Source organism: Dermochelys coriacea, chromosome 4 (assembly GCF_009764565.3).
Source record: "Dermochelys coriacea isolate rDerCor1 chromosome 4, rDerCor1.pri.v4, whole genome shotgun sequence".
Classification (NCBI taxonomy): Eukaryota; Metazoa; Chordata; order Testudines; family Dermochelyidae; genus Dermochelys; species Dermochelys coriacea.
This window is the reverse complement of record NC_050071.1, coordinates 45,762,327-45,784,259: the sequence shown is the minus strand read 5'-3', so window position 1 is coordinate 45,784,259 and position 21,933 is coordinate 45,762,327. Positions and strand designations below refer to the sequence as shown.

The 21,933-nt window shown below is 39.5% G+C and overlaps 1 protein-coding gene across 3 annotated transcripts; it reads left to right on the top strand.

Annotated features, from left to right (window-relative positions):
• The first annotated feature begins 25 nt into the window (after positions 1 to 25).
• On the top strand, positions 26 to 20,162 carry MFSD8 (major facilitator superfamily domain containing 8). Of its 3 annotated transcripts, XM_043513410.1 has the most exons (13): positions 30 to 155; positions 5,206 to 5,344; positions 5,693 to 5,784; positions 6,676 to 6,719; positions 8,654 to 8,894; positions 9,190 to 9,303; positions 10,452 to 10,596; positions 12,485 to 12,543; positions 13,705 to 13,813; positions 15,514 to 15,648; positions 16,334 to 16,437; positions 16,522 to 16,781; positions 19,387 to 20,162. In XM_043513410.1, exons 1-13 carry the CDS (start codon positions 104 to 106, stop codon positions 19,591 to 19,593), a joined length of 1,701 nt encoding a protein of 566 aa, XP_043369345.1. In that variant the 5' UTR covers positions 30 to 103; the 3' UTR covers positions 19,594 to 20,162. The 3 variants fall into 3 exon arrangements, with proteins under 3 accessions (XP_038254176.1, XP_043369345.1, XP_043369347.1); XM_038398248.2 differs by lacking the exon at positions 5,206 to 5,344 and having other exon boundaries at positions 26 to 155; XM_043513412.1 differs by lacking the exons at positions 5,693 to 5,784; positions 6,676 to 6,719 and having other exon boundaries at positions 8,758 to 8,894.
• The last annotated feature ends 1,771 nt before the right edge of the window (positions 20,163 to 21,933 follow it).

The window sequence follows — 21,933 nt, the reverse complement described above, 5'->3', positions numbered from 1 at the left end:
GGCACTACGGGGGAGCAGGGCAGGAGGCTCCTCTCCGCCTGCCTGGTGCCGGCGGCAGGGCGGAGCTTGTGTAGGGCGCCAGACATGGCCGCGGTCCCCGCTGATGCGGACGGGCAGGAGCCTCTGCTCAGCTCAGGAGGGGATGACGAGGGCAGGTAGGCCGCGCTTGACCGGCTCCCGGGCCCGTCTGACCCTGCGGCCGCTGGCGGCCCTCTGTAAGGCGGGGACCCCCGCCCCGCCAGCACGGTGATGCTGTCCTGCCGGGCATTGCCGCCGGCGCCCCAGCGAGAGGCTGGGCCAGGGGCTGTGGAGCGCTGCGCCCTGGGCTCGGGTTCAGCCCGGTTGTGCCCAGCTCGCCTGGGTCGCTTAGTGGTAAAGAAAAACCAGGCTCCAGCAGCCGCCCTGGGGCAGAGGCGCGGTGCGCGTGAGAGGGAGCGATTTCCCCAGGCGGCTGCTCGGGGAACTAGGCTGACCGGACAGCCGGTGCGACAAATCGGGCCGGGGGGGGGGGGGAATAGGAGCAGAAAAAGCCCCAAATGTCAGGACTGTCCTTATAAAATAGGACCAACTGGTCACGCTAAGGGTAACTCACGTAGTGGGCTCTGCTAGGCTCCTCCCTGACCGCGTCAAATAGCCCGGTTGCGGTATCCCCCCAAGTGCCACCGCTACTGGGATATCGCTCATAGCAAACTGCGTCTGTGCCGCTGGCTCATGTCTCCCAGGGAAGGCGAAGTGTAAATCGCTGTCCGTGCGCAGCACTTTGTATCACAGTACCTGTGATAGTGGTCGCTTAGTGGTAACTCGGCCTACCTGGAGCAGTACTGTTCGTGTTTACAGATAGGTCCTTAGAAGAGAAGGATTAATCGCTTCTGGAGACAAGTCCTTATTTAAGCTTCAGTCTTTTGCTGTGATGGTGGGGAAATACGTGTGCCAGGTAACACCCAGATACTGTTCAGGGCTAGATTAACTTTTTGTGGGCCTGGCCCCAAACATATTTGTGGGCACCCATGTGGTTGTGATGGGCCCCTTCCAAGGGTGGGACAGCACCATTAATACCATAGTAAATGTGGTATTTCCGGGATGGGGATGAAAACATTTATTCAAAAACAAAATAAGATATTTGAAGGCATATTGAGACCTCCATTCAGTTCATAAAGAACAAACTGGGCTAACATAAGTGTACCCAGAATACCATTGAACTTGGTATGTGTGGGAGGGGGTTGTTTGTTATTTTTGTCTTTTTTCTTTAAACACTCAGGACCTGTTTGGGGCCTTGAATGCAGGTGTTCAATTAGCACACTTACAAGCCATATTAAGCCTGAATGTAGCAGTCAGTGGTGTTGCAGCTGCATCTCCCTCCCCACCCACAGTTGTTTTTTGAAAGCTGCATTTTCTACTTTGGTACAATAATGTTTACAAAACTTTGGGGCGGGGTGTGGGGAGGAAAATTGCTGGTGCCCATCTTTTGCAGGGAGAAAGGGCCATGGAGAGAAAACATGCACTTTTCCACAAAGGGTACCACAATCCAGCCTCAGGCTCCTACCCCAATCTTCACATTTGGGCTCTCCCCTCTGCCCAGTCCCTCCTACTGTCCCCATCCCATGCAATTAACCCCCTAAAAAAAGCTCTCCTCAATCTCCCTGCTACTGCTATACTTTCACCCCAGGGCTGTCACCTCCCTCTCTTCCCCCCCTACACACTGAGCCTCGACCTTCAACCCACACTCTCTCCCTCCCTCCCTCTGTCCCCTCCTTAACATCCTGCTTCTTCTACACCACCACACGGCGTCGCTGCCAGCTCCCCATCGCACCCTGACTTGCCCCAAAACTGGGCTGCACCTCCCCCCCTCCCCAGAGTGCAAGGGGGCAGTTTCTGGGCATTCCCACTGGCAGAGGGCACGGCAGCCAACACTGACCATCCCCATTGTCACCGCCCACCCTGCTCCCAGGGACCACAGACAAGCAACTCTCACCGTGAAGTGCAGGGTCGAGACAGTGCCCAGGAACCCCTGGTCATCACGTTCGCTGGGGGCTGCTCCTCGTTCCCGACTGTCCCAGGAGAGTGGGTGAGACACGGGGTGGGGGGAACCAGGAGCTCCAAGGGGGAGAGGAATACAGCGGGATTAGCGCCAGGAACCCTCTGCCTGCACTAGATTATTTCCTTGCTTGGGGTTTCCTTTCAGCTCTGACCACTTTAGCTGGGGTGGCTGGTGGCATGGCGTGAGGCATTCTGGGACTAGTAGAGCGCTGGCAGCCCTAGTGGAACACAGCGGCATGCAAAGTACAACTCCCAGCACACCCTGCAACACCCCTCCCTTTTGCACCTGCTCACTGCATTCCCTAGGCTGCTGAGTGTTTCAGCTGGTGCTGGGAAGTTGCTGACTCTTCACGTTAATGGGCTGTGGCTCAGGCTGGATTAACCCTTTGTGGGCCCCTTCCAAGTGTGGGCCTGGCGCCACGGGAGCCATTGCAAACCCGGTATTGATTGTGATATTAAGTGCTGCGCACAGACAGTGATTTACACTTCGCCTTCCCTGGGAGAAATGAGCCAGCAGCACAGATCCAGTTTGCTGCAACCGATATCCCAGTAGGGGTGGCACTTGGGGGATATACCACAACTGGGTTATTTGATCCAGTCAGGGAGGAGCCAAGCTCAAGGAGTTTAGCAGAGCCCATAGGCCTATTCAAGCCCCACCAAGTGGAGCCTACTGGTAAACTTCCCAGAGCCTGCCCAGCTGTATTTTGAAGGTCTGTATTACGGTCTATGGTGGTGTCTCGTTTTGGTTACTTGTATGGGCAGAGACTGGAGAAAGACCCCATCACCTTTTTTTTTCCTTCCTCTTTTGCCTCCAGCTCACCAGGTTGGTGGTGAGTGAAAGTTGCACTCACCTAATGGCTGCTGTAAAATGGTTTGGTCTCAGTGAAGATGCCAAAGAATACTATGCACATCTTTAAAAATCTACTGTCATTGCTGTTGTCATGGTTATAGAGCAAGCTGCACTTAGACCCCTTTCAGTCTTTGAGGTCTGCCCTCCTCAATAGAGCCCTGCAAACCAACCTAAATCTGATGGGACCCAACTAGAAGTGTGGGGTCCAGGTCAGGTCAACTGCAACAACCAGACCCATTCCGGGTCAGTTTGGCTTTCCGCCGCCTCCTACCTGTGGGATCTCCACAGCCACAGTTGCATGCCCTGCTCTGACTGCTACTGCCACCGCACTGCTGTGTGTGCAGCAGAGTGAGTGTACCAAGGAGTCACAGCACTTCTCACCCCACAGCACATACAGCAAGCAAGATACAGTAGGAGCAGGGCACACAGCTTTTAGCATACACAGCCACCACCACAATGACCCTACAGGCAGGAGGAGGTGATGGTGGTGCTGACTCACATTTGGTTCGGAAAGGGTGGGCTTGGGTCCGAGTAGGGCCTAAAATTTAGGCTTGGCTTCCTGCGTGTTTTTCAAAGGTGGAATGTATGGTCCAACCACTCTGTGACTGGCAGTTTGGGTGGTAGCCGCCTTGTTTCCCAACTGCATTAACATGAGAGGCACAATGAGAGGGTTTGGCACCTGTAAGCCCTTTTTTCTCTGGGAGCCTGTGGCAGCTTCTGATTAAAGTGACTCAAAACAGCTTCTTCAAAACAAAGCATTGTTTTATTCATCCAAAGGTAGGTACCATGCAGAGCAAAGGGTAAAAACAATAGAAGCCTGGGTGCATACTTCCCCTATCTAAACCTTAATGTTTCCTTGCGAGCTTTGGAGTGGTCCATTCAGCCCAGTTACCTCCATCTCTAGGTTGGGAGAAGCAGATGACTTTGGTGCATTCTTTGTCTACTTTTCTGTGTTCTTGTTAGCGTCTCGTGCCTGGGCAGCTGCTGAGAATCACTTCAATCACTCTTTTTCCCTAGGCCAACATCTGTAAGGGTTTAGTATCTGCTTTGAGTCTAAACTCGGGCCTGGGAAAAGTAAATCTTGCTAGTGTCAATGAAGCCAGGAATGGGTATTGCTAATTAAAAGTTTCCACTATTGTTCCTGTTAAGGGTATTCTCTCTATCACAGTTTTGTTTCCTCTTTGCTTTCTCCTCACCAGCCTCCTTTGATTTAACTCTATACAGTCAGGCAGGATATCAAACAAGGAAACTGAGATATTTAGAAAAAATATTACACGTAACTCCCGCATTCTCTCTAGTTCTCTCATCTAGGTATTTTATACAGCGCTTTGAATATCAGTATCTGGCACGTGTCTTTCCCCACCCTCTCAGCAAAAGGCTGAAGCTTAAATAAGCACTTGTCTCTGGAAGTGATTAATAGTTATCTTCTAAGGGCTTATCTGTACACATGAATGGTACTGCTTCAGGTATGCTGGAATAAAGTGGGATACAGTTATACTGGTGTAAGGAACCTTTATCACAATTGCATCCACATTAGGCCATTTTATTGGTAAAAAACACACACACACCCGCTCCCCCCTCCTCCCAACAACAACAAGAAAAGAAAACCGCACCAAGTGAAAGCTATACTAATACCAAAACTGTGTTGACCAGGTCAAAGTACCTATAACAGAGATGGTCCCTCCCAAATAGAATTAATCAGAAGAATCCTGTGAAGAAATTGGAATTGTTATTGCCTCTGAAAAATAAACAGATCCTCAAGAGATACTATCAGCAAACATCGTATAAAAATAAATCCTTGCTCATGTAACTATAACAGTACTTTAACATTCCAAGATAAAATATCTAAAAAATTAACTTTTCACCAGTTATGTTGTTTATTTACATTTTGCATTTCACAAAGCTTGGAAATAATGAAAATAGGCTTGTCAGGTTCACTTTTGATTGTAATCATTTTCAGTTGTTAGGATTTCATTTTATTTTTCTTTTAAATTCATAACACTGAAAGGGAATGTTTTGCTGTCATGATTTAGGCCTTGGTCCTTTAATCTGTTGCACATAAACCCTTATGCCTACATGGAGACAAAGGAGTTTGCCTACATGAATGGCTTGCAGGATTCAGGGTCAAGGCATAAGCAAACAAAAATCAGTCTCACTGATGCCAGTTTAGCATGTTGTATGAATGTTGAATTTACTTGTAAAAGAAAAATGAAGCATGGGCAAAAATGCAGTTTTCCAATAGATTTGTCGTTTTGCCATTTTAGGGCCCTGTTGAGCGTGTGAGTGAAAGGCATATCACGCTCTGATTTTCTCTTCAGTGCTACCACAGTTTAATAGGGAAGCGGGAGCCAAAAAGCAAGTATGTGCTATGATGGGTGATGTGCCTTTCACTTCAGCCAGACATACCACAAAATATTGCAACTCAGAGAGGAAAATATTGGAGGACATATTTATTAGGTATATAATATTGCTGAGTTATATGTGACTTTGTTATTGTAACAATCATTAATAGAACATGAGAAAATAGGGTAAACATTATTTTTAGAAAAGGTAAGCCATTTAGCGTACGCTGCTGTTTCATCAAAAGATGAGCTTTATGTCAGAAACAAATCAATCTCATTTACAATGTCTTTTAATGTTCTTCATTGCATGGTTACGAACAATGTAAACTACAAAATATATATACTGTTTGTAAAATTAGAGGTAACCTATGAAAAATGCTTTTAATGTCCTTTACGCTGAAAAATTCTTCACTAAGAGCTAAACAACAAAATAAGATTTCTTCTTCTTTTGTTATTGATCAAGATATGAGGATGTTGTTGAAACCCAACAGCATTATAGGAGTAGGTGGAGGTCCATTCGTATTATGTACCTTACAATGTTTCTCAGCAGTGTAGGTAAGTAATTTTGATTTTTTTGATCCAGCAGAATTTCAACACTATTTGTACAGTGGATATATTATTTTGATTTGAGAATTCTACGAAGTTTGTATATTAAAACTATTCCTGCTCCCTTACTAGAGTTATTTTTCTTTTATACATCATAAAAATGCAGTAACTACTTGTGAATGGAGAAAATAAGGTTAATGAATTGAAAGGAAGGAATTAGTATTAGTATTAATGAATGAGGATTTCTCTGCGATGCTGGAATACAAATATTGGATTTTAAAATACATATACTTGCAGATGTTTTTCCTCCTGGGCCATTACAGTATTTTTTGTTTCCCCAATATATCAAAATTATCTTTAACTGCAGAACAGTTTCCTCTTTGACCCCAGAGCCAAACTCATTAAAGTGTGAGTTCAATTGATTTCTGGTATCTGCATATCTTTGACTTTTGTGTTGGTTAGTGTGATGAAGGATAGAAGAAAGTATTAAATCTAAATGTAAAATTAATTTTTGATACCAAGAAAATCTGTTTCTTTGAGAACTCTACTCCTTGATATGTATTGGGGAAAACACCTATACATAGACTTCAGTGGGACCATGATCACACTCTCGGTGTTCAGTGCATTTAACTTTTGTACACATCTGCGTAGTGTGGTTCCCTTATTTTAAATAAGAGTTCCTCTAACTGAAAAGCAATTACTGTTCTTTAATCCAGCATGGCAACCATGGTACTTTTGGTTGCCATGTGGAGCTTCAGTTTGAGAATACAGTATTTTTAAAAAGCAGAAGAATCAGACCCATAATATCCGTTTTCAAGTACTTGATTAATGATTACATGTAGCAATGTAAAGTAACTCCAACTCTGTTTTCTTGTTTTTATTTTTTTTAATACATCACAGGTTTTTCAATTGTAATTATGTCAGTATGGCCATATCTGCAAAAGGTTTGTAAATTTTAATGATGATGATTAATGATGATTTTATTTTCTGCTCTATTAGAACGTAAAATCACTGTTAGAGCCTTATTGTGGTATATAGGGACTTCACAGGTTAAGGCCCAATCCTTCAACAAGCTCTATACAGGAATAGATCTCATTGATGGACCAGGGACTTACTTATCTAAACTCCCCTAATAGTTTAAATACTGCATTTTCAGTACCGTATATACTCGTTCATAAGCCGAATATTTTTGGTAAAAAAGTGATGCATCAAAGAGCAGGGGTTGGCTTATAAACGGACCTACACCAAAATTTGATGATTTTATACTCTATGAAATCATTGAATTGAATATTTAATACGTTGTCGTTTTGTTTAGGTGGCGCGTCTGCAGGCATGGAGCCCCTCAGTTCCCTGTGGCCACGGTTCGCCGTTCCCAGCCAATGCCAGTTCCTGCAGCTCCCGTTAGCTGGGAACGGGGAACCGCGGCCACAGGGAGCTGAGGGGTTTCATGCCTACCGACGCTCCACGTAAACAAAACGTCACAACCCACCAGCGGCTTATCCTGACGGGCCGGGAGCCAAAGTTTGCCAACCCCTGAAATATAGGGTCGGCTTATGAAAGGGTCATACAGTTTTTACTATTTTTACCTATCCATCTTAGGGGGTCGGCTTATAAACGACCAGGCTAATGAACGAGTATATAGGGTAATTAGCTTTCGTTTCACACTTTAATCACGCTTTTTAATGTAGGAATAGTGTATTGATATTTTTAATGATTGATCCTTACTTCCACAGTAGTAATTTGCACTACCATGTAGCATGTTGATTTTTTTTTGTACTTTTAATTAAATTTGTGGTACTGTGTTTATTTAGAAAAGACTGCCAAAGCAATATGTAGATGTAAACGTGAATATCTTGCAGTTTTAAACAGTATTAGAATAAAATCAGGATATTTGGGGATAGGTATTTTTTTGTTAACTTTATTGAAGTAGATCCCATTGTGTTAGGCACTATACAGACAGAGACATGAGCTCTGCTTATAGAGTGTACAGTAGAAAACGTTACACTTTGTAAGAAATTCTCACAATGAAACCAAAACAGTTGTACTAAGTCAATAAGTGGAAGTGTATGACTAGACTGAAAATTCCCTCTCCTAGCCTCTGACAATTTTTAACTCTCCACATAAATTCTGTCCTTACCAATTAATAATGGTTTATGTTATCAATCCTTAAACACTAGGTTTCCCAATCTTACTTCACTTCAAGTTGTATTGTAAATTGGTAGAAAACTGTAGATATTTTAGATAATTTGTTTTCCCTCAAAGGACTTTTAGCGAAGCTGTAAATATACTACATGCATCCTATTTATCTGTATGTTGGACAAGTTGTCCAGACTTAAAAAAATAACATTTCTACAGAACTTTGAAAATTAAAAATCACTATGTGTCAAGGACTAAGATAGTACAATCTTTTTGCTTTGATGAGGGAGAGCCTCATCCTCGCTCCAGTCTCTTTACATCATGTAAAAGTGCTGGAGTGGAGTAAAGGGACCCTTAAAAGCCTGGTTTTAGCCATCGTAGAAGTCCCCTGGTGCAGGAACTGTGGGACGACTGCCTTCCAAAGACCCCCTCCAGCATAGAGAGCGTGCTATGGGTGGGAGGATCATGACAGCGGCATTGGGAGACTGCTGAGATAGGCCCTCAGTGAAAGTTATGTAGGGGGTCTCTCTAGCCTCCAGAGCATTTCAGGTTCAGGAAGGTGCAAAGATGGCCTAATGCTGCCTTAGTGCCCCCTGACCCTCGGCTGTAAGCTCTGCACTTTAGAGGTACAGTGTATAGCACAGAATCTTGCATGTTGTAGGGTACTGATTCCAAAATTGTTTTTGTTGATATGATGAATAGCATACTGTAATTTTAAAAATCACTTTACTTGTTTCTTCAGATTGATCTGACAGCAGATGCAAGTTTCTTGGGATGGATTATTGCTTCATACAGTTTTGGACAAATGATAGCCTCACCTCTGTTTGGTTTATGGTCCAATTACAGGCCAAGAAGAGAACCACTTGTTGTTTCAATTGCCATTTCTGTGGCTGCTAACTGCCTTTATGCCTATGTCCATTTACCTACCTCACACAACAAATACTATATGCTGGTTGCTCGTGCCCTTGTGGGGTTTGGAGCAGGTAATTGCAGCAGAATTTAAACCACTGAAGATTTAATTCATTTATTTTGTGAGAGAGGACAAGCGTTAGTTATGTTAAGCAAAATAATTTATTAGGCAAATAATATCTTCACAAATAATTAACACAAGTAGTTCGCTAACCCTGTGTGCGGACCTACAAAATTATATACTTTCTTGTGTGCATATAATAGGGAAACATTGAGTACCATTAGTAAACTGCTTGTTTGGTGTATGGGGGATGGAATTGAACTAACTGTGACTGGAGATTTAAATGTATCATTTTGATCTTTTTTTAGGAAATGTAGCAGTAGTTCGATCATACATTGGTGGTGCCACTTCTCTTACAGAAAGAACTAGTGCCATGGCCAACACCAGTGCTTGTCAAGCAACAGGATTCATACTAGGACCAGGTACAACATCTCTTATTTCCTCATCCCTCCAAAACAAATCACGCTCCTTTTGTTGTTTAGGAGAATATCAGACATTAAGTTTGGGGCTGGGAATCTCCTCAGCAGCAGTGTGCATAAAAATGAGCATGTTTTGTCATAATATTAAACTGAATACATTAGCATACTGCTGTGGTTTAGCCATAAGTAGCTACGTAGATATTACCTCCAAAAAAAAATCTAATTGTTTATGAGTACAGTTCTGTTCACTGTAATTTTGGTGGCAATTTACCAGATGTAACTGGATTAACAAAGTAGGTTTGGACTGTAACTTCCATTGCTAATTAATTGATCAGAAAATCACAAAAAAAAAAAAGAAAAAGGATCTCCAGAATGCTTCAGCAGCTACTTGTCCATAAAGACTCTGCAAACTAGCTGTACCTTATTTAGGGTGATAAGAGTTTGGCATTGAGTGCCTGTGCAAGCCTGACCTCATTCCATAGGTAGCTAAAGGCTCCACCATGCCCAATTACCTCAAGAAATTATGACTGCTGAGCATGTTTAGTACATCTCCTTATACCTCAGGGAGTGAGAGTTTTCTGTGGGTGGCTAGCTGTCAATCAACCCTGGAAGTAGCATTAAAGAGGCTACACAACCAAAGAGGCAGTGTCCCTGAATGACTCACGTACAGGGTGCATTCTTCCTTCCCATTCTCCATTTTGAGAGACTCAGCCAAGTTCCTGATGATCATAGGCTAGGTAGGGGAGGAGCTCTTACATATATCTTGCTCCCACTCATCACCTGTTTAGTGTTTAATTTTTTTTTCTGTTTACCTTCTGTTGGGCCTAGCAGACATTCCTATAGTAGGGAGGGTAGATGGAGTTAGCACATCCAGTTTAACTATAGAGAATCACAAGTAGATGGTAGGTGTGGCGCTACATAAGTTTCCTTTCTTGGCCTTGTGCAGCTGACTTGTTCTTAGTGTCACACTGCTGTTTATTGAGTATATTCATATGGCTTTCTGGGTATTGCATGTTCTACAAGATGCATGTATTTCCAGATAGTTAGGATCCCACTGGTATCCATCAGATGACTGTGCACTGGATTCCCCAAAGATAATGCATTAATAATTTTAGTGTTTGAATTTCCTGAGGTAATTTTTTTATCTTAAGTTTTTCAGACTTGCTTCTCTCTGATTGGAGAAAAAGGAGTGATGTGGGAAATCATTGATCTCCAGGTGAACATGTACACAGCACCAGTTCTACTGGGAGCTCTCCTAGGCATTATTAACATTATTCTAATCTTTGCCATGTTCAGGTAATTTAAATAGAAACTAAAATATTTTATTTGATATTGTGGATAGTTTGAAAATAATTTTTTGGCTACTTATCAAAATAAAATCCACTGAAATTGTAAGTGTAAAGGATAGCATTTTCAAAAGAACATAGCAATAATATGACCACTATTTTAAAGAACTAGAATAATAATCTTTACATCTTGAGCACTTTCAAGACTTTATATTTTTAATGTATTATTCAAAGTGGCTAACTTCTGTGAGTCATGCATCCTCACTTTTTAGTAAACAAAGCTTAGTGATGTATAGTTGAGATGCAAAACATTATGGATGCAAGTGTCAGTAATTCAGCCTTGATATACCTAGTACTGTATATGGAATTTGAAATGGATACAGGGCTCTGCCCAGCTCAAATTAACCTCCATAGCTGCTGACCTGCAAAGACATTGCTGTCTTTGTGTGTGTCTCCTTGATTATAAACTCTTTGGGGCAGGGACAGTCTTTTTTTTTTTTTTTTTTTTTTTTTATATATATATATATTGCATGGTGCTTTTCACACTCTGACAACGAATGAATAATTGAGACATGAATATTTGTCATGTTTCCAGCAAAACTTACCCCCTTTCCAGAGATAGAGATGGAGTTGAAGTCCATCCAGTCTCATTGCCCTTTATAGCAATTTGGCTCATGAAGCTTCTGAAGTAGGTGGAGTTCTTCACTAGGGCCCCAATTCAGGAAAATCCTTAGTCGCATGCTATAACTGCTTTTTGGAATCTTTGCCTAGCTTTTACTCGGGGAATAAATATAAAAGAGCCATGTGACCTAAAGCATATCTTTGTGTCTGTCATTTCTGGGAAAAAAAACCAAGCAAGGGACATGAAGAGATGCCATGCGCCCCAAAGATTACTTACCCCCTCATTCTGCAGATACAGGTGGTGGAGAGGGGGGCCTCTTGTAGTTTTCCATTCAGGTGGTCTGTACTACCTGAATATTTGAGATTAGGGTGCATTCAGCAGAGTAGCAACTCCAGTGGAATCAGAAGGTTTGCTGCTCCCTACTTCTTCCAGGTATGTATGGATAGTTGGTCCTCACCACATGTTGTGCTGGAGAGTTATTCCAGGCTTAGTGCTATACGACTTCAATAGCTTGGGTAGCCACAGGAGAGAGAGAGAGGATTGGACTCAGCATATGGAGTTATTGATATGCGGGATGCAGGAAAATCATTTACATTCCTATGTGTCTGTACTTCCCTGCTGCAGAGCTCACTTTATTTTGTATGTTGCAATTTTGGTGCATATGCTAATTTGAATAGATTATCCTGTTGCACAGCCAATATATGTCAATTTGTAGGGCTGTTCCCACCATAGAAAGCCACACAGAATTTTAGCTGAACAGAACCAATATCTGAAATCACTGTATTGTGTACTTATGAGAAAGGATCCTATGTTCTACAGTACCAAGGCACAGCAATGCGGACTCAAAGATGTTGGACCAGTCTCAGGCCCTGATTCATGAAAGCAGTTAAGCACACACTTAAGAATTTTTCATGAATAGGGATGCTTTCCTGAATTGGGTCCTTAAATCCAAATTTTGCTAGGTTTTTTTGGGGGGGGGGATTTGGTGGCTTTATACTTTCAGAATCTGTTTGTAAATACATCTTGAATAGATGGGACAAAAAACGGAATGCCATATTAACTTCACAGAGGATCATCTATAAATGGGCTTAGGTGGTATCCAGACTTGTATTGATTACAGTGAAATCTAAGGTGTGCACATAGTGTTTAAAAGTGTGAAGACTGGTTAAGATACAAGATGGTACCAATTACTTATTATTAGAAATGTAACTGTGGCTTGGTACAAAAGAAATGAATTGGGTAAACTTTGCTAATGAGAACAATTTTCGATCTTTAGAGAACATCAAGTGGATGACATGGGAAGACCGTGCAAAAGTATCAATTTTGAAGCAGAAGGTAATATTTTTCTTTGAAAACTGACGCATTCTATGATACTTTATTTTACTCTCATATATGTATATAAAACTATTTTTTTTATTAGTTAGCCCTTCATTTAGAAATATTACAAAAAGTGATGGATTGAACAACTCAGAATTAGTAATGGGAGATTGATTGAAATCTGGCCCAAGTTGGTACTGAAACAGTTATTACCATCAAGATGTTGTTTTGGTGATAGTATATGTGGGATGAGCTAATGATCAGTACAGTTCCTTCTAAATTGTCACCTTCTGACAATCTCAGTGGAAACCAAGGATTAAAAATTGACATGGAGAATGAACTGCTTGTTCCAACTGATCACATGATTCTCTTATCAGCTATACTTAGCCACCATTTGTATACGTAATTTTGTGTGATACTATGCAGTTTTACTGTGTATGAGCTATGATTTAGAGTCCTATTAAAATCAATGTTACACAAGTCTAGATTTAAATTAGAGGTTTTATTATTTATATATATATATATAAATTAAATTAGTAATCCATTTGCATACAATTCTTGCTGCACAAGGTGGAGCTCCTACCTACCATACAATATGTACCATACAGCATTTGTGTACCCTGTTATGCAAAGTTCAATTTTTTAAAATGGTGTGCACATCCAATTCACTTGGATAGGTTTTTTACTATCTTATGAAAATCATAAACCCCTTTTATTTTGAGTTCCCTCCATCCTTTTCACAACAATCCCAGTGCAACAGTGTATTTACAATGTTAACCTAGCTTTTGGCCCTCTCACCAGGGCCTAAGGGGTATGGAGGTCTCCCACCTCTCTGTGTCTAGGCCCAGCTAGCCCTGTTCCTCCCTCTCCTCTCTTGGCATTTCCTTCCGGTCTCTTTATCAGCCTTGGGCTGATGGGGTAATTGGCTCCTTAGACCATCCAACCAGCCAGTCTGATTGACTAATTCCCCCATCAGCTTCCTAAGAGGAACTAAATAATAACTGAATGATCAGAGTGCAGGTTCTCCTGTTTGCACACTGCACTCTGTCACAATGTATAATTGTACATTATGCATAATATTATTAATACCTGTAGCCTCAGAGTAATATTAGAGCTCGTTAATTGAATTGTAAAACTTCTTGATTTTGCAATTTAGTTCATTCTTATGTTTCTTTACAGAAAGTGATCATGTGGATCAGGATGCCCAAGGAAACATTGACCAGGTTGCTGTTGTAGCAACCAACATACTTTTTTTTGTCATCCTGTTCGTTTTTGCTGTCTTTGAAACGTAAGTCTACCAATTGTCTTCTGTTACTCATTAATTAATGTTTGTAAAGTTCTTGGAAGCCATAAAGTGCTCATAGGCTTTTCTGTTGCACTCATTACCATAACTTAATGTTTTGCAAATATTAATAAGCATTATCCCACCTTATCAAAAACAAGCCATAATTAAAACTGAGTTGTACGATATTTTCCATTTAGTGTGGCATATTAATTTAACAGACGGTGTCACCGTGTAGTATTTTTATATAAGGAACAGTTGTATTTAAACTTTTGAATGAAATGTAAACCCAAATTGCTGAACATTTGTGGCTATTGAAAATTTCATTGTACTCCTCACACGAGTTGAGATGTAAACCCCAATGTCCACATTAGATTTCAATAGAGGTAATTTAATTCTATCTACCAAATCTCTGCAAGGGAAATAATATTTTCAGTTGGATACACTGTCCTTTATCTTCTGTCCTAAAACCTGTGTAACCCTGTAGTGCATTTGTAGATGGCTAATGCATTCCACGTCAGACTTGTTTCAATAGTGGTTGAAATGATTCTTATAGCTGCAGTTTGCAAAGTACTCTGGTATCCTTTAGGATTAAAGTATCTAGCTATGTTAAATAAGAGATGTGACTGCCGACTAAATTTGAAAAAGGAAAAGTCAGTACTTTAATAATAATAATAGGGGATTTCATAGATGAATGAGCGAAAATAAGAAAATGTAATATACATCTGTTTGAGATGACTCTTCTACCTTAAAATGGGTAAACTGACATAATTTTGAAGGGATAAACTTGTGTGCAGAATTTTGAGCTATAATATCACATATTTGAAGTTTCTATTCCCGACTGAGTACGTCTTATAAAAAATGTATTTGATATTTACAAAACATCTCCATTCAAACTTCAGTTTGACAAAGTGTAGCAGTTTTTCCTGTATATAATGGTAAATTACGTCTGAGTGATTTTCATTTATTTATTTTTTAAATGAACATATGCGGCTGCATGCAATAGAACTCTGATGAATCTTAGGTTTGCTTTTTTCACTTGAACTGACAAAGTCTGGGAATGCTATGTGGAAACAGAATAGCAAAGCATAATTTTGAAGGCAATAGTGTCTAGCCTTTCTTGCTAGATCGAAGATCACTACAATTGAAGATCATTTGGTGGAGTAGAGGGAAGGGAAGGAGAAGAAATGAATGGGAGGGATTTTAGTAAGCGAACATCTATTTTACCCTAGTGGCAAAGGGGCTGGTGACTACAACATAATGGCCAAATTTTCTTTGCTTTGTGAAAGGAAACAAATGCACATATCCCATTAACAGTAACTACAGCGGTATAGCTAAACCTTGAACACCATAAATAAGTTACTATTCAGCCTTACATATTTATCTTTTACATGCAAAGGACCGTATTTTTCCTTTCCATTGTATTAGTTGTACACCACCATGAATCTATTGAAATAATTCATATTACATCAGTGTAGAATTAGTATAATGGAATGGAAAGTCAAGCCCAGAGGATTTGTTGTAAGTGATGCATCACAAAATGATGTTATAAACAGTATACATGTTCTTGTCTGTTTGTCAGGAGGGAAGGCTTCTGTATAACCATATCTGATACCCTATGGAGAATAAATATATGGATGATGCTTTTCTGGGATAACCTTTGTACAGATTTTTATTAATGTCTCTCTCTTTTTTTTACTGCCTAGCATAGCTACTCCATTGACAATGGATATGTATTCTTGGACCAGGAAAGAAGCAGTTTTTTATAATGGAATAATCCTTGGTGCAATTGGCATTGAATCAGTCATTGTCTTTATGGTGGTTAAAGTAGTTTCTAAGAAGTAAGTCATTCATTAGGTTTTTGCTCTTGTTTACCTTAAACATTTTCCTGTCTGTTTACGTTATCTTCACTAAAGTCTGGGGAACTTTAGATCAGGTCTTCATTATCTGAATCAAATTCTGCTCATCTTATTTTAGTAAATTATAGAAATGTAGGGCTACAAGGGGACCTCAAGAGATCACCTAGTCTATCCCCCTCCCCTGAGTTTTAGGATTAAGTATACCTAGACCATCCCTGATAAGTGTTTGTCTAACTTGTTCTTAAACACCTCAAAGAACTGGGATTCCACAACCTCCCTAAATAACTTGTTCCAGTGCTTAATTATCCTTATAGTTTAAAAAGTTTTTCCTCGTATCTAACCTAAATCTCCCTTGCTGCAAACTGAGCCGGCTACTTTGTCCTGCCCCTGGTGGATATCAAGAGCAATTGATCACCTTTTTAGAACAACCTTTTACATATTTGAAAACTGTTATGTCTCCCTTTAGTCTTCTCTTATCTAGACTAAAGTAAATATGCCAAATTCTTTCAACCAAATAGTTCCACTTAAATCATTGGGACTAGTCACATGAATAAGTTGTACAGGATTTGTATTTGTATATAGTAGATTATTTTTAGGTATTGCTTTAAAAAGAAAAATTTTGGTCATGAATATGTATTATTTAGTTATACTTTTCATTATTCAACAGGACTGGTGAACGTGCTGTGCTCTATGGAGGCCTACTGATTGTCTTGGTTGGATTCTTTATCTTGTTACCTTGGGGAAAACAATTACCAAATATCCAGTGGGAAGGTATAATTACAAATAATGCTAAGCTGTAGTCTAAGCATTTCATTACCATCTTTTTAAAATGGGATCCCTTGCTTAATTTCACAGATATAAAGAATAATTCCATTCATAGAATCATCTTCAATGAAATGCTTACACCTTTCTGGAAGCTCCAAACAACACAACTACCATCCAATCACACAGTAGAGCCAACAGGATGCTCTGTTGTGCAGCCCTGGTGCCTGTACACTCCATTGATCCACCTGGCCCAGTATATCACCTCTGATATACTGATAGGATTGGGCTATCCAGTCTGTAATGTCATGTCCTATACATTATACTCAAAAATTCTAGGACCAAAGCCTCAGGTAAGCAAAACTAGGGAATTTGTTCAGATTTTGCTATTACTGTAACATGTATACTTGATGGCATAGTTTGTTCCATTGGTCTTTAGATCAAAACTGCTTTGTTGGTTATGGGATGAATCCTCTTGTTTGTTAGACATTTGAAGACAATGAATGTGTATGACTTTTTCTACTTTTTGAATGCTCTTTATCAACACACAACATACCCATTTAAAACATCTGCTAAAATGAACTTTTTTAAAGAAAATTGTTAGATTCATAGACCAGAATAATCAGTTAATCTAACTTGCGTATCCCAGGACACAGAACTTCACCCAATAATTCCTGCACTAGACCCTTGTATTGTGGTTGAACTATGATGCTATTTTAAAAAATATGCTTGTCTTGTTTGTACAGCATCTAGCACAGTGGGATCCAAGTCCATGACTAGGGATCCTAAGATTATAGTATTAAGCGATGGACAATCAGCTCCCTAGATAAGACGTTTCTGTATTAATTATCGTCCCTGTTAAAAATTTGCACTGTATTTATCTAGTTTCAGCTTCCAGACATTAGATCTTGTTATGCCTTTGTCTGCTAGATTAAAGAGCCTTTCATGGTCAGAAATCTTCTCCCCATGTAGGTATTTATACACAGTGAACAAGTCACCTCTTAATCTTCTCTTTGTTTAGCTAAATAAATCAAATTTCTTAAATCTTTTACTGTAAGCCAGGGATTTCTGTCCTCTAATTCTTGTGGCTCTCCTCTGAGCCCTCTTCAATTTTTCAACATCCTTTTTTGAAATTTGGATACCAGCATTGGACCCATTATTCCAATAATGGTATTGCAAATGCTGTATGCAGAGGTAATACTACCTCTCTGCTCTTTCTTTACATTTGCCTTGCTCATGCATCCAAGAATCTTGTAAGCTAACTTTAGCCACAGCATCAGACTGAGCCCATGTTTAGCAGTTATCCACCATGGCCCCTAAGCTCTTTACGGAATTACTGGTTTCCACAATATAGTGCCCCATTCTGTAAATAGGACCTTCCTTTTTGTGTTCCTAAACGTATGTTATTTACTTCAGTATATCAAACATATTTTACTAATGGAACTAAAAGGTTCCTTTGCTCTTAAGGACATAGAAAATAGTATTAAAGAGAGCTAGATATAGAATATTGGGAGGGTTTTCTGTCTCCACACACCTCTAATTAACACATGGGGTCTAACTTCTAAAGGTACAGGTATGTGAAGTCAAACTTATTAGGTTTCCTTCATGCAGTTGGGCCACTTCAAAACACTAGCAAAGATGCAAAAGTAGCAATTGGCTTTCTACACTTGGAAGATTAAATATAAATATCTTGGTCTGAAAATTGTGAAGTCACCAGGATGTTGCCAGCTGCCAAATGGTATTCAACAGTTTTGTCTAGGAATGGGAGGAAGGATAGGAGACAGAATGATAGTTGTGTTTTTAATTGAGTTTTTAATAAGATTGGCAGGTTTGATGTTTTCAGTTGTTCAAGTGATTGCACATGTCCATTCCACTTCAGGTGTCTATGTGCCCTGTGCACCAGAGTCAGATTTTTCCCAAAATGGTAACTGTTGGGGCAATGTGTGTACCCTGAGCAGTCCAACGCTGCTGCATGGTGACTGAAAGGGTAGAGTCACCCCAGACCCCCCTCAGTTCCTTCTTACTGCCCAGGTTTGATAGTCAGAGTTGTCTTGAATTCAAGACATCAGATTTTTTTAAAAATCTGATTTTCTTTTTTTTTTTTAATTGCAGTATGGCAGTACATTGCAGTAATAACTATTTGGATATTTTCCTTAACACTTCCTACTGCTATGGCTACTTTTCACTTATGCAGCCATAGCTGTCGGAAGAATTGGTTAAATTTGCTGCTTTTGCAAACAACAAAGGCATTCTGCAACAATAGAGAAGTCTCCAGTGATCTTAGCTGTTTGTAATGTTTAATACAAGTCCCTTCATGAAAAAGAAGAAAAATTACATTATAAAGTGAGAACTTCAATCTATCGATTCCAAGACTTTCCTGTAATTTTTATGATTATTTAAAGTATGCCATTTTTAATCTAAATTTAGATGTTAATCATCAGTGCTGGGGAACGTCATTCACACCAGTGAAGCAATATAAAGAATAAATATGAATGTGAATATATGTTCATGCTATCAAAAGGGGTAGATTTAGATAGCTGCAATTTATTCATTTCTCTCCTTTAGCTTCATTTCTGTCATGATGCCTATAAAACACTAGTAGCTTACAATGGCTAATCAGGAGGTAATCCGAGATCATGACTTAATATCGATAACTTGCTTCCTTTATCTCCATATTCTCTTGTTTAGTTCTCATCCATCTGTTGCATCTTGTGATAAAATAGATCTTTCAACAGGAACTTGTCTTTTTACTGTACATCTCTCTAGGCATCTGATTAGGACTGCTTACTTTTTTTTAAAGCAATAAAAGATAATGTTCATAGACCAACAGTCCAGAAAAATGAGCAGTGTCTTTTCCTGATAACTTATGTATATTTTCTATTGTAATTAGAGTAACGGATGAAAATTAACTTTTTTTTTTTTTTTGTTACTTAACCACAGTTCTTTGATCCTTTTCAGGGTGTCTACATGGGCTGGTTAACTGCCTCTGGAAGTGGAGCACGTATACTAGGCCCAGTATTTGTGAGCCAAATATATACTCACTTGGGACCTCGCTGGGCATTCAGCTTAATCTGTGGAATAATTGTATTCTCTCTCTTACTCCTGGAAGCAGTGTACAAGAGACTTACTGCATTTTCAGTCAGATATGGAATGATGCAAGGGTAGTTTTCTTTTTAAGATATGTAAAATGAAAATCAGAAATATGTAATTGTCTTGTTTTTAAACAAGGGTGCCTTACTGTAGGCCATAGAGCTGTACTTGTAACTGAGCAGTGCAGCCTGTGAAGCATGCATAGCCTAATGCTGTATTCAGTGCTACATCTTGATTAATGCAATTATTCTGAGACTGCATTCTTCCTTGATAGCAAAAGTGGGAAAGCTATGTTTGATCACAGTGCAGTGCTAGGGTAGTGCATGCTGGAGTTTGTAGTTTCCAAAAGTGTCAGACCTTTGTGTTAAATGAAATGGCAACCGTAGGCCCTAGTTAAGTAGTATAGTGGCCCTATTGTAAGTACACCCTTTTTAAAAAAAAAAAAAAAAAAGTGCTGCCTTGATTCTATGAATCAGGATTACTAAAGCTTCTTATAACTACAAAGTTGACTGAGCCATGTGTACTTTGAATCAAAACACCTACCTCTTTTAATCAAATAAGTGAATGTTTTCTGACATGTAGCTTGTTTCAACAGATTAACCAACAGCTAATAGGAAAAATAAACATTTTGTTCTAACAAGAAACCTATAATTTATTGTGAAATAAATATGGGTGGAAACTATTCAAAATATTATAACAACTTTGAGTGATTTAAGCTGAAATATAAACACCGAGGCTGGAATTTTCACAGGAACATCTTTGAGTTTGGTGTCCAACTCCCATCGAATTTTATTGGATTTGAGGTATCCAACTCTTATTTTCCTGTGGAAATCCCAATCTACTGAATGCATCCGATGAAGTGAGCTGTAGCTCACAAAAGCTTATGCTCAAATAAATTTGTTGGTCTGTAAGGTGCCAAAAGGTGCCTCCTTTTCTTTTTGCAAATACAGACTAACACGGCTGCTACTCTGAAACCAATCTGAAATGAGTTATTTGCAGATCATAATTTAATGTACAAAAGTTCAAGAATGCAGTTGTGTAGTTATATAAATCAAATAGTAAAGTTATGAAAAGACATCAAATCAGATTCACTAATGGATAAGAATTGTGTTCTAAACTGTATTTCAAACGAGAAGTATCCCTCTTTAGCTGAAATTAGAGCCATGGCTGCTCCTGAGTACATCTAACTGTACCTTGATTTTAGTGTTAAATATGTAATGAGTATAAGTCAAGATTAGAACACTTTACTGAAAAAGTTACTTTAAATGCTGAGCGAAGGGAGGTCGTAACATTTCCATTCCCTTTGCAGAATCGAGCATTTAAAATAGGAAAGGAGCTTGCTGTCAAAGATACTTCTATACTGCAGAATAGGATACTTTAAGCATTCCAGCACAAAGTAGCTAATAAAAAAAGAACCAATTAATGTTAAGAATTCTCTTGAGGGAAGAGCTGTGAAATGGTGATTGTGGCCCTCTAAACACAGAGGATCTCAATGACCCATCTTTCTGATTAAAGCCAAGAATAAGTTCTAGCTTTCAAAGAGGAATATGATTAATACTATTATAGTAAAATATTAATTCAGTTAAGTCACTTAATTTTATTAACCATAACATAATCTACCTAATACACTATACATGCTACGTAGTTCTTTAGGGCCATGGGGCACATACCTTGAAGTGTAAACTTTTGCTAGTTCTGTGGCAAGTGTCCAAGGAGCTTGTAGTGTTGTATTTTAAAGTATCTTTTACTTAACTAGATTTTTAATTTTTAAATATAAAACATGAGTTAGAGATGGATAGCTGTATAGCACACTCCTACAAAAGATCGCATTGTTCAGTGTATATATTTATGAATTGATTCCTTCCTTGAGTTACAAGAAAATGAGCTCTAGAGCAGTGGCTCTCAACCTTTCCAAACTACTGTACCCCTTTCAGAAGTCTGATTTGTCTTGAGTACCTCCAAATTTCATCTCACTTAAACTACTTGCTTATAAAAGCAGACAGTGTTGCAGCACACTTACTGAAAAATTGCTTATTCTCATTTTTACCATATAATTATAAAAATCAATTGGAATATAAATATTGTACTTACATTTTGTTCTACAGTATAGAGCCATATAAACGAGTCATTGTCTGTATGAAATTTTAATCTGTACTGACTTCACTTGTGCTTTTTATGTAGCCTGTTGTAAAACCAGGCAAGTTTCTAGATGAGTTGATGTACCTCCAGGTGTACACATAACCTTGGTTGAGAACCACTTCCTAGAGCACTCTGGCTGTAAGACTGTCAGTCTTAATAGACCTCTTCTATTTATGTTCTATGCATTCCTCACCTAGCAGACTTACTTATCTGTCCTGTTACCTATTTGTGCATATAGTTAGATTTTTTTTTTCTAGCTAAAAATGCAATATCCAG